The 13,386-nt window shown below is 32.5% G+C and overlaps 1 protein-coding gene across 4 annotated transcripts in view; it reads left to right on the plus strand.

The window, feature by feature from the left end:
• Window positions 1-1,802: 1,802 nt before the first annotated feature.
• Window positions 1,803-13,386, plus strand: part of LOC110026806 (casein kinase 1-like protein 2) — a 38,640-nt gene continuing 27,056 nt past the window's right edge. For all 4 annotated transcript variants that reach the window (XM_020727953.1, XM_020727954.1, XM_020727955.1 and 1 more), the window contains exons 1-2: window positions 1,803-2,362; window positions 2,452-2,492. In XM_020727953.1, coding sequence (XP_020583612.1) covers window positions 2,287-2,362; window positions 2,452-2,492 — 117 coding nt within the window. In that variant the 5' untranslated portion in view covers window positions 1,803-2,286. The remainder of the gene's footprint in view (window positions 2,363-2,451; window positions 2,493-13,386) is intronic.

Raw genomic sequence — 13,386 nt, forward strand, 5'->3', positions numbered from 1 at the left:
ATGGCATTATTTACTCTTAACATGCATATGATAGATTCAAAAGTTGTAATGTGATCTAGCGAATCTGACCATCCTTGATAAGGCCCTAATGATGGAATCTTGAAGTGCTTAGGTGCTTGAGCTTTAATGATCTCCTTAGAGAAGACACTCTTCAATTAAAATGGTCGCAGGGTTTGTACCCTCCTCCAACACTCAGATGAGGTCGAGCCCGCGTTGGCTGGATGATACCTATCATCCACCTCCACTGGAACAAGTAAAGGGGCTTTTATGAGATCCACTGAAGGTTGTCTTTATTATCTCATGACTACTAATCAAACTAAAATGTCTGATCTCTTGCAGTTGTTGCTAAGGTTCTCTAATCATTATCAACATTTGTTCTTCAACTCATTAATCTGTAGAGTGATGCATTTTTTATTGCAATTTATGTTGCTTGTCAATTTTTTGTGGTTCGATTCTGCTCCTTGTGTAACTTATTTTTTTGCTTGTGGCATGATATACACTCATCTCACGTTTAATTATGAATTTTTCATAGATTCACACGTCAAAGAAAAATATTAGGGAAGGAGGAAAGAGGGAGCATGAGAGAGAGATGGAGAAGAAAGGTTGTATTATTTCTCTGTGTGACAGTTCATTGGTTCATTCTACTCTTTACATTAATTCCTTATTTTTTATAGGGGGATTATTTCTATAAAGATACACAAGTGATTATTGCATTTAGAACTTTAGGGATCTTTGGCTACTCACATTTATCTTACTCTAACATGAAAACAAATAATATTATCTCTAGTATGTCATCCTCCGACGACACCACATTTCTTCTTTTTTCCTCTACGCAACTTGTTGGGTCTCATCTCTCAGCTTATAAGGCCTTTACTTGGAGTCCACTCAAGGTCAACTCGCCTTTCGAGTACATAGATTTTTCTTCAATAGAGTGCCAAAGGATGGCAGTGGCTAAAGGTGAGATTGTTGAGCAAACCCTTCTAGGTTTAGCTAGCAAAATAGAATGACCTACCTTTGACTGTGTATGTGCAATCCACATCACTCTGCCCGTACCATTGCCCGTATTTTGCTGCTTGTCAATTTTAATTTTGTGGATTGAGATAACGAAATGTCTTCTTGGATTCTGTTGTCCCAACATGATTGCTTTCTAGCCAAACAACCGAGCTCAAATTTAAAAGGTTAAGAGAGCCTACGAACTTATGAAATTTTCAAAAGATTTATTTAAACAAGATAAGTAAAAATCAAAGAATTATACGATAACAATTTAATTTTTTTTAAAAAATATGCATTCATGAAAAGCATTGTATTATTAAAAAAAGGCGAATTTACATATACATCACCCAATTCTTCTGCATTTGCCTATCTCACACTTAAATTCTCATTTTTACAAATCAAGCACTTAACTTACCTTTTCGACAACTCTCCGCCAGTCAAATCCACATTTTCATCCATGAATAGGGTGTCCGTTTTATAAAAATGAGAGTTTTGATGTGAGATAGATAAATACATCAGTATTAGGTGCTCGGTATGTCAATTTCCATTTAAAAGAAGATTACATGCATCTGAAATGGAAGTACTAATTTCGTATATTTAATACTTATATCAAAATTACTCTCTCATCACATCAATTTTTTAATATAAACTAAATATGATATGGTAGGAACATCACCTAATAAAATTAATTTAAAAATGACAATGATATCTGGAAATAATTTGATTAAATAAGTGGCCCAAATATTCTCCTCAATTTTAGTGCCAGTGAAACACACAAACGGATGCATTATATATGCATCTTCCCAACCACCTCGGCAGCCAATTCTCCTCATTTCTTCAACCACTGACCAATTAAATTTGTTTAAGATGACAGCAATTCTGTCGTAATTATACCTTTATTTCTTGTATCGGATTCATGGCTCTGGACTGGTTCAGCAAAGTCTGGCCTTTGTTGGAGGAAGTGGTGAGAAGAAGCCAAATTTTCGAGATCGTTTTGCTGTTACGGCAAAACATTTAACGAGTCCAGGACTAGAGGTTTCGAAGCACATGTGGGAGGAGACGATGCGATTACCACCCCTTCCCCCCTTTTCTTTCCTTCCCAATCATTCGATTCGAGCCAAGCCCTAGATTTAACAGAAGGGAAGGATTTATCCGTTAATCTAGTAATCGCGATGGTTTGGGATTTGGGTTTCAGTGATAGGGTCTCACGTCGATCGGGAGGTTTCATGACGTAAAAGCAAGATTTGTTTTTTGGTTAGGGATTGGATTCGTTGGAGAAGATTCTTGTTTTGGATGGAGCCTCGTATTGGCAATAAGTTCCGGCTCGGTCGCAAAATCGGGAGCGGCTCCTTTGGGGAGATCTACTTAGGTATGCATGGGAGTGCTTTTTTAAAATTGGGGTTAGAGATTTGTGATTTGTTGGGTACGTAATTGTTGATGCTTTGCGCTTCCTTACAGGCACGAATTTACAGACGAATGAGGAGGTTGCCATTAAACTGGTGGGTTGATTGGCCCGAGTGAGATTTTTGCTGTCTTACATCTTTTGAATTAATTCCTTACATGTGCAGAGTTATTTTTGAATGGATATTCATAAAAAAGTTTCATGTGCGGCTGCATTGTCTTAAATCTGTGTGTTTGGTGGTAGGTTGTTCAGTTTTTAATGCAATATGATCGATGCAATAGTAGTCGCATGTCTTAAATAAGTGCTTAGTGTTAAATGGATTTTCATAAAGTAAAGCACGTGTTGAGATGCTTTGCCACATCGTGTTGTAGTGTAGTGCTCCTAGATTAAAATCAGAATGAAATCCTTGCACAAATGTCGTGGTTTAGTTCAGCATCTACTATAATAGCTAGGCAAGAACATCTGTTTCTCCTTGCTATTTATTATAGTCATTACGCCATTGGTCATTTGGTTCTCTATTTTCTTTTGATATATATATATATATATATGTGTGTGTGTGTGTGTGTGTGTTCTTATATGTTTAATGCTTCCTTTGCTTGATCTCTAACTATTCCCTCAAGCTAACAAGTATTCTATATATATATCTATATATGTATGTGTGTGTGTGTGTGTGTGTGTGTGTGTGTGTGTGTGTGTGTTCTTATATGTTTAATGCTTCCTTTGCTTGATCTCTAACTATTCCCTCAAGCTAACAAGTATTCTTGATGTTTACGCATTCTTTCATCAAATCATTATTTCTGTTTTTGATTTTTTTTCTTTTTGATAGCTGAAAATTATTATTATTGAAAATTTAAAAATTTATTGCATAATGTGATTTTGAGTTTATCTAGTTTAATGATTATTGCATGCATATAGTACATGCCTATATAATATAAAAACTGTGGCCATTCTAGTTAGTAAAAGCATTACTTTACTATATGCTTTGTGCATTGAAGCAATTAGGAGCCCTTGTGCATTATATTGTACTTTGCATTGCTATCAATCTTCACCAATGATGAATTTCTTCGTTTTTTATTTGGTAGTGGCACCTTTATTAACTCTTTATGTCATCTTATGATAAATTTGTCACTGAGTATCCTCTAATCTCATAGTGGCATGCCTTAATAATATAATAGGCATTTGCTGTTTGTTCAACTTTTGCTCTTGCTTTTGTTTATGTGAAGTTCCATTAACTATATGGAAACCCATTTCAATATTGTTTAACCTGACATTTTGTTGATTTGTTTCAACAAAGCTCTTATGTATCAGACCTCGACTTTTACTATTCAAGATAATATTACCCATGTCTTTGTTTGTTATGATTGTTTCTATAGTTAATCTCATAAGTAGCTCATCATTCTTTGATGCCTTTTGATGCTTTTTACACTTATATTTCATTTGCTACGTTATTTTAACCTTCAATTATTTCAAGTAGATCTTTAATGTCTACTTATGCTGGCCAGACCGTCTTAAATATGGCACAAGAAATTAAACTATGCATATTCTAGTGTCATATTGTAGCCATGACGAGCAATTTAGAATTAAATGAAATAATGTCTACTGCATTTTTGTATAACTATGGAACATGTGGAGCATGGTGCATTTGTTGGGTGATTCAAAAACCTCTAGCATATTATTTATTTATAATAATGGCATATTATAGGTTTGAGAATGACTTCATGTACACCTACAATCACTGTTATAATTTATGTGAACACAAAAATAATTTGCTTGCTATGCCAAAAATGTGGTACTTATGAATGTCGATACATATAAGCTGCAAATATCTTCTTGCTCCGTACTTATGTTTTTGTAGTGGCATTTGGCTTGAGGCTAAGTTAAAAAAAAGGTAAAATTATGAACTAAAGCATTGTCTTACCATGGTGAGTTCTGAATATTGATGTTGATAAAGGAGTAAGCCCCATAAAAAAAATTTAAAGATGTCATAAACTATCATAAAATAATATTAGTTCATCATCATAGATCACAAAATCACAAATAAAAAAAATAAATAAATCTCAATCTTAGATCTTAATCTTAGTGAAATATGATTCAATATGAGCACTCACATACATAAAACTAGAGTAAGTCATGATGATAAGGATCCAGATCATGCTTTTCTTCACTTTCGACGATTTTAGAAGAATTATTATATAGAATAATTTATTATCCACCAATTTAGTCTCATTGTTATCTTCAAAATCTTCTTCAATTACTTTTATCCTTATTCTTTATTTCAATTAGTATTGGAGTCTATGTAATTTAATCTAAAATAACAAATTGGTAATACACCTAAGGCTTCGTTTGGGATTGCGGCTCTCATTTTCGTCGCCGAGAACGTTGAGAGAACGCTTGCCGTTCATTTGGCTGACGAACTTCGAAAGAAGTGCTTCTACTAGAACGACGATATTCGCTGTTTTGAGATTGTGAAGACTTTCCTCCGTTTCAGTGTTTTGAATCTCGTTTGGATCTTGTCGAGGAGCGCAAGGAGTGCCGAACACTCGCCCGCATCACTGTCGGTGAGAACCAGCACAAACTCTTTCACCCGCACTCGTCTTCTCAGCTCCCAATCTTCCTTTGAGTTGATCGGGAGGCCATTAGAGCTCGACTTAAGGTCTGCCACATCTCATCGGCAATCTCCTTCTTCAGCTTTTCCTCTCTACCGACATAATGAAGAAAGACGAGTTAGAAAAAAATGTAGAGAGAGAAAGAAAGAAAGGGAGAGAGAGAAGGAGATTAGAGTAAAAAAACTAAGAGGACTTGCAGGGTGAGCTCGGGGCCAATGTGAGCTAGGCAAGGGACGCAACGGTGGCTTTTAAGGTCGAAGTTTAATTCAAACGGATTAATAATGTTAGAAACTGTAATGTTATATTGCTACTTTTTTTAAATTTGTTTTTAAAAGGGCTTCTATAAATGGTGAAGTGCTATCAAACGAAGCCCAAATCTCTTACTATAACTGAACTACCTTTTTACTTTTTTATTTCTCCAACTCCATTTCTCTTTTTTCTTTTAAATAATTGTTAAGTAGAAGCCACACCAAATTTGGTAGCCCTTATAATGCTAGCAATGATATTATTATTTTTATCACCACTCAAGGTAATTTCATCATCTTGAACTTTAAATCTTTCATAATTTTTTAAGCTATTCATTTATTTTCAAAATTTGACATCATCAACTCTCAAAAGGATCATTTTCATCATCATTTTTTTTGTCTCTGTGTCGGAGGTGTTTGTCTTTTTTTTTTTTTATTTTTTCTTGAATATAACATATACCATTTATTCATATTTGTCGTTAATAAGTTCTTCCGTTTTAGTATCCTTTAGTCAAATGCGTTTCAATTACATTGACACACAGATGCTAAATAAGTAAGATTATGAACTTTAATTGCAAACGCTTAAAGTTCATGTAAGATATAGGAAGCTTAAATGCAAATGCTTAATTTAAAAAATTTAAATGCATGCAAATTTAGAAGGAGAGTGTGCTTTGTTGCATGGTTGGCCTATCTTGAAACCAAACATTCCATTCTTTAAATAAAAATTTTCAAGTTAATCATTAGCTGCCTTTAGATATTTTGCCCAAGTGAGAAGGCTATACATACTATAAAACAATAGGAACCTCCTTTATTTATAAGTTTGTCATTTTTATAATAAAAATGTAGGTAAAGTAATATGCTAATACATGTAATGATGATATCACTAATAACCCCATTTGTCATCTTTTATTGTCTTACTTAGCTTTGTAGGTAGCTCTTGTCCCTTTGATTCTCTTGTTACTCTACACTTTCCTTTTTAATGTCACGTGGCAGTTCTTCACATTTTCCAAACATAGTGTGCGTAAGTTAGGTGATCTGTCACTCTTTTAATATCCTTAGAAAATTTTCTTGCACAAAATTTATAATTTAAATATATAGACTTTTGCACCTTCTTTTGGAACTCTTACTTCAATATTATATTTTCTAGCTAGATCTTTTTTTTAGAACAATGCCCATTATAATAAACTAAAAAAAAAATAATACAAAATAACTCTTAAATAGAGAATGAAAAAAATCAATTAAAAAATTCTTTGAAAATCAAATAAAACGAAACAAAAATAAATTTTTAAAAATAATTAAAAATGAAAAAAATAGTTAAAAAATAAAAATAAAACCTAGTGTAAAAAATGAAAAGTAATTAAAATCTTATGTTATGAAAAATTAAAATTAAAACTAAAAGCTAATAAAAGAAAATTTTAAAAAAGATAAAATAGAAAATGATGAGTAAAAAAATTAAAATTAACATTATGAAAAATGCAAGTAGAATTTGTTAAAATTAAATGTAGTTTTAAGACATAAATACGCTAAGAAATATCTTTCTTTTTCTTGAAAGAAAATATGTAAAAAATAAACAATGATCAGCCCACTCAGTGCTCCCTTGCTTGCACACTTGATGCTTCCCTCTCTACTTGCAATCTCAAACTTTCCTCCTTGGTGCTTGCAATTCCGTAGGTTCAAAAGTGGTAGCCCTGCTTCGGTCTTCTGCTCCTGACTACTAGGTGCTTGCATTCTTGAACTGAATCACTTTGTCACTGAATTCCTAAATCATAGCTTGTAACCTAAAATTATATCTTAAACAGTTAAACATCTTATATGCAATTTAAATGAGTTTCTGTATATTAAATTGAGATAAACTTTTGGCATTTTCCCCGAGTTCCTGAAGCGTCAAGGCATGCACCTTGAATGAAAAAAAGGCATAAGCTTCACATAAGGCTGAAAATTGTAAGTTTTGAGGCGTGTGAATAAGAAAATTGTAAGCTTTGAGATGTTCTCTATGAGCCTCACGGTGAGGTGTGCCTTAAGTAGAAGCCTCAAAGGCCTTTTAACCATGGTCTGAGATACAAATTTCAATTTGTTTGCAATTTTTTGGTCCTGCATAGCATTAGAGCACTTCAAGAATAATTTAGTAGTATTGCAGTAAATTAAGTTTACTTGCATTTATTGGGAACCCCCATGCAGGGTACAAATATCTATTAAAGTATTTAGAATTATTGGTCATCAATATTCCATGTTTGAAACCACAATCATGAGATTATGCCTATTTTGTTATTTCTCTCTCAGTGTGTTAAGTGAATGCTTCTTTCTTAACATTTTTAATGTTTATCATACATTGATTGAACAACATGATGTCATTACTATTGCTTGACCAATACATTGTGAGATAACACTCATTTTTCTAGAGTATAAAGTTTCAATGTCTAGTATATTCATGTTCCTTAGTGCCTTTTTATTGTTCTCTCATAAATGTTTTATACTATGACGTGTTGCTAATTGTAAATTTTCGTGACCACCGCGAAACAAAATGACATATATGTCAAATGTTATGCACAAATATATTTATTGTTGGACAATTTTACTTGTATAGGGTGTTAAGGAGCCAAAATTAGACTCATTATATGTTGACTCAACAAGAAAAATATCTAAGAAGAATAAGCCACTGTTTGCATTGATTCCAATTGCTTCCAACAATGTTCCTCCAAGTTTACTGAGTAGGAATGTACCACTTGAACTTAGGACTGGTTGAAAAAATCTCCATCTAGATATACTAGGCCCACAACAACAACAACAACAAAGCCTTTTTCCTACTAAGTGGGGTCATATACATCAATCCTTTTTCTTCATTGTGTCTTATTTAGTGTCATATTTTCATTTAATTCTAATAGATTAAGATCATTTTTTATACGACATGCCCAAGTCTTTTTTAGGTCCACCTTTTTCTTTCTTACCAAAAGTCAAATCTAAAACATCTACTTTCCTAACAGGATCATCAGATGGTCGACGTTTAATATGGCCAATCCATCTAGGATGACACTCTAATTTTGTCTGCCATTGGAACAACACTAACCCTTTCACGGATATATTTGTTTCACATTTCCTCTCAAAGTGTAAAGCCCTTCATCCACCTAAGCATTCTCATCTCAGCAACACCTAATTTAGTTTTATGCTTCTCTTTAATAGGCTAACATTCCGTGACATAAAGCATTGAAGGTCTCACCACCTGCTTATAAAATTTTTCTTCAAGTCTAAGCAGTACTTTTATATCACACAATTGGCTTGACACATTCTTCCATTTCAACCATCTAACTTGAATTCTACTAATAACATCCCCATTTATGTCGCCATCACTTTGAACAATAGACCCAAGCTATCTAAAACATTCACCCTTTTTAATGACTTGACCACTCATTGTTACGACTGCGTCACTAGATCTACTATTAATAAAATTACATTCCATGTATTCAATTTTAGATCTACTCGAATGAAGTCTTTAAACTCTAAATTTGATATTCATAATTCAATTTTTTCCTAAAATCTTTCTCTAGTCTTATCCACTGAAAGGATATTATCAGCAAAAAGCGTACATCAGGGTACGTTCTCCTGTAAATGTCTTCTAAGAACATCCAAAACTAAAGCGAAAGGATATGGGCTTAAAGCTGATCCCTGATGTAATCTAGCTGAAATAAGAAAATACTTGGTCAATTCTCTTATTCGAACACAAGTAACAATTCTAGTATACAAATCTTTAATGATTTAAATATAAGTTATATCAACACATTTCTTTTCTAGAACACTCCAAAGTATTTTTCTTGTTACCTTATCAAAAGCTTTTTTTAAATCAACAAAAGTTATATGTAGATCATCCTTACACTCTCTGTACTTCTCCATCAAACCTCTCAATACATGTGTAGCTTCTATAGTAGACTTGCTAAACTGATTTTGAGAAACCTTTGTATCATGTCTAAACCTATGTACAGTTACTCTCTCCCATAATTTGAATGTATCACACATCTAGATATACTGGGCCCAAAAGAGAAATTAAAATAAATACAATTTGTTTGTTTTTTCCTATTAACAAAAGATTCAGAAGTAGAGCAAATTATTTTCAAGAATCTTTAAGAGTAATTGATAAGTTTCTTCCCAACTTTTGAATTTAGCCTTGATAGCCTTTAGTTTGGCATCCCAAGGTTTTTACCTTTAAAACCTTGACATTAAGTATTATCTCCATGTAGCTTATGTTTTCTCTTGATTTTAAGACAAGCTGTTTGTGGATGACTAGAGTATGTAATAACATCAAAAATTTGAAGTGAATTGGTGATGACAAACTACTACCAATTGGGATAGATTAACCCCATAGGCACTAAAGATATGGTAATGATGGATTATAATGTTACACCTAAATTACAATCTATCTAGTTTTATTTGGGCAAACTATATAATACTTGATATTGTTAATATTTGAACAATTATTTGGTGTGCATCGGATCTCTTTTTTCCATGGGAAAAACGTGGATATATGAAGCTTATCCAAAATTATTCGATGTGATTTTATGTTATAAATTGAGCCATTACAAATTTGCATTTGTATCCCACTTGTGTATCATTGACATGCACAAATTAAATTGTTGTAGAAAATCATATAATCATTATTATTTTCACGGGCAAGGGCATGCTACCAATTAAGTTGTCTTAAAAGTTCAATATTATTTCCTCTTTTTCCTTAATTATTTCATGATCGTTATTGTTTTCATTAGAATCAATAGTAAATGCACTGTTCATTGCCTCTCGTGCTTTATTCTACGGTCATGCATGAATGAGGTGGTGGATCATTTATGAAAGATTTAGATTAATCAGATGACATTGCTAAAGAGACTATTGTTTGGAGTTACTTGTTCTATATGCATCCAAAGACAATGTAGGCATGCTAAGTTTGTGAAACACATAAATCTTAGGTCCACTCTTAAATTAACTGTTAGATTTGCATCGGTACTAGGACACTAACCAATTTGTCTGTTCATTATTATTCATGTAGTGTTATTTTAGCCACATGATTAACAATCTAAATAAGTTTAATTTTCACATACACTATTATTGTGTGTTGGTCGGCCTCCATTAATATTATTTCATAGGTTTCATCACTGATATGAGTTGCAGCATTTCCATCACTTTCAAGAGAAAGATAAACTAGATTAATTTTATATATCTAGTTATCATAGTTAATGATTAAATAACTCAGCATTTTTTATCTTCAAATGTGGCAAGTTTTGGAACTTATATTGTATGGTTTTTTCCACCAACTTACGAAGGTGTAAAGATGTCACCTACTCTATTATCCATAAAAAATAATTAAATGCATTACATGTGTATTTATTTAGGTTTTATATGTTTGAAATATAGAATATTATTAATGTATATGCTCAATGTCCACTAAATTATCAAGTACAATTTAACTCACCTATAAAGTTTAATCAAGCTTTTTTTTATTATTATATTGATAATATATTAATTTTAACTTTACATCCGACACAAACATATATAATTTATTAAACTACTCCCAACTTTCTTTAACAAGAATTTAAAAAGTATTTAATTTGTTAACTGATTATAAAGTCTATGCTAACATATACGTCAAGAAATTATCAAGTATAATTTTAAATTACTTATGAAATTTAATCATGTTTGATTATTAATATTATGCTGATTATATATTTATTTAAATTTACACAACACCGACATGTATAATTTATTAAATTACTCACTACATTCTTTAACAAAATTCAACAAATATTTACAAAATTTAAAAATTTGGAAAAGGTATTTGTTATACAATAGTTAGGGTATAATACATGTTAAAGATACAAATTGAGGATTTGCGAAACACACTAAAATAAAAAATTTACTTTTAGTTCTTGCTAATCATAAAAACTTGGTTGTGTGAGATTGCAACTTAGAGGACATTTTTGGTTGAAAAAGAATTGGAGAATGAAATAAAGTGGATGGAAGATTGAGAAAGAGAAAAAGTTTTGTGAAGAAATGAGGAATGGATGTTCATAATGGGGGAGGAAGAAGGGGAGACTAACACCCAGCCCAACTATCTTTTTATTTATATTAAAACAAAACAAGCAAGTCGTCTCCTTATAGGGGGGACTAAGGTTACTACACTTGCAGGCTCTTGCCTTTGTGGTAACCCTAGATGCCCTTTTAACAGGTGACTCTAATGCTTTTAAACCGAAAAGCAAGTCCTCTTTCTTCTAATAAGAACCATGCATATGATGTTTTTAAAAAATTGTTTGCATTAGATTGCCAAGTCCAAGGATGTTATTTTCAGTCAACTGAAATATAATTTTGCAAGCCTCTTGTTATTGCCATCATTATTGTCAGTACATTGTCTGCTACTTATGTTTTTGTTATGGTAAAATATTATGTGATTGGCAATTTTTGTATATGAATTTTTAAAAATTCTTGAAATTATAAGAGCCAATTCTTTCTTATATAGTTTTTTCACATACACAAAATTTGATAGCTAGTAGAATTAAGGTAGAATCTACATTGTGGAAGATCTTTGCTAGCCTTTCTTCTTTTCAATTATATTCTCAAATCACTTTTCCTAAGCATTGTTGTTAGTTTTGTTAGATGATTGTTTGGTTTCATGTTTTTGAAATTCATGCATTGTAAAAATACAATGTAATTGAAATGTATGTAGTTGTTTGGTTGGATGAAAGTGAATGTACTGAATTGCATTTTTATTTATTTATTGTGTTTCATTTCAAATACATTGAAATGCAGTGGGTGGGGTAACAAATGATGGTAGATGGGAATTGTGTGTAGTTAGAATACATGATTTGGAAATTGCTCGATTTGGGTGCTTTTCGAGTGCCTTGGAAAGAAGGGCTCTGGGGATTTCAAATCTCTAAAAAAATTACTCTACATTTCTTTTGCTTCAAATCAAACTACAAAAAATTTGTAATACATGAAAAAAATATGCAATACACTGTCGGTGAAGGATATCATATTCTATTGTCCATCAAATGCATGGATCTTGATGTTATAGGATAGGGCATCTTTCTGCTCTATCTTCGGTGTGCCTTTATCATCAACACCGTACGCCCCAAAACGACTACTTGCGACCTTGCTTGATGGTTTCACGTATAGCAAAAGGCTATACGTGGATACTTATGCATCGGACATAAGCATCGAAAACCGAACCAAGAAGCAAGGAAATAAAAGAACAAAAATGGGGTGAGAGAAAGGAGACACTGATCCATCTAAAACAACGAAAAGGAGACTGGATCAGTTCTCAAAAACTCCTATCGAAAAGACCTGGAAAAGTAGGGCCCGAGGTCTTTCTTAACAAACATAAAATATCCCTCCGCGCTGATTTTTTTTCAAACCCCAAAGACGTAGGATTGATCAAGTCAACCAAATGCTTTTCCAAAACGAGATTTAGAAATCTCCCAAACTCCCCGAAAGAAAAGAAAAAGAAAAAAAAAAAAAAAAACTCGGAGAACACCACCACAAAAAAAAAAAAAAAAAAAAAGAAAAGATGAGTTCCTGAAGTGACCTTAACTTCCTAACTCCAACTACACTAGAAAATTCATCTTGGGGGCAATTCAAAGAGACGCAGATTAACAAGATTATTCACATTGCCATGCGAGAAATCGTCAAAGCAAAATCCCTCTGCCAGATTTTTATGGATTAAAGGCCGCAAATGAATAAAGTTTCAAAGTGCCACCCAAAGTTTCAGATTTTTCAAATAAGCCACCTAAAATTACAGATTTTCACATATGAGACACCAAAAATAAAATCTCCAAAAGCCTCAATTTTAAACCATCACGGCGAAGAAAACCACAACCCTGAAATTTCAAATTTTACAAAAAGAACACCCGACACTTTTCAGATTTTGCAAAAAGAGCACCCACACCTTTCAGGTTTTTGCAAATATATCAATCAAATGTTTCAGGTTTTGCAAAGATAACACGCGTATGTTTCAGGTTTTTACAAATAAGCCCCGCAAATATTTCAGATTTTTGCAAATAGGCCAACCAATATTCTCAGATTTTTTACAAAGATAACACCCACAACTTTCAGATCTTGCGAATAAGCCACCCAATGTAAATAATTGGAATTATTCAAGATGCTAGCA

This window comes from Phalaenopsis equestris, unplaced genomic scaffold (genome assembly GCF_001263595.1).
Source record: "Phalaenopsis equestris unplaced genomic scaffold, ASM126359v1 Scaffold000402, whole genome shotgun sequence".
Classification (NCBI taxonomy): domain Eukaryota; kingdom Viridiplantae; phylum Streptophyta; class Magnoliopsida; order Asparagales; family Orchidaceae; genus Phalaenopsis; species Phalaenopsis equestris.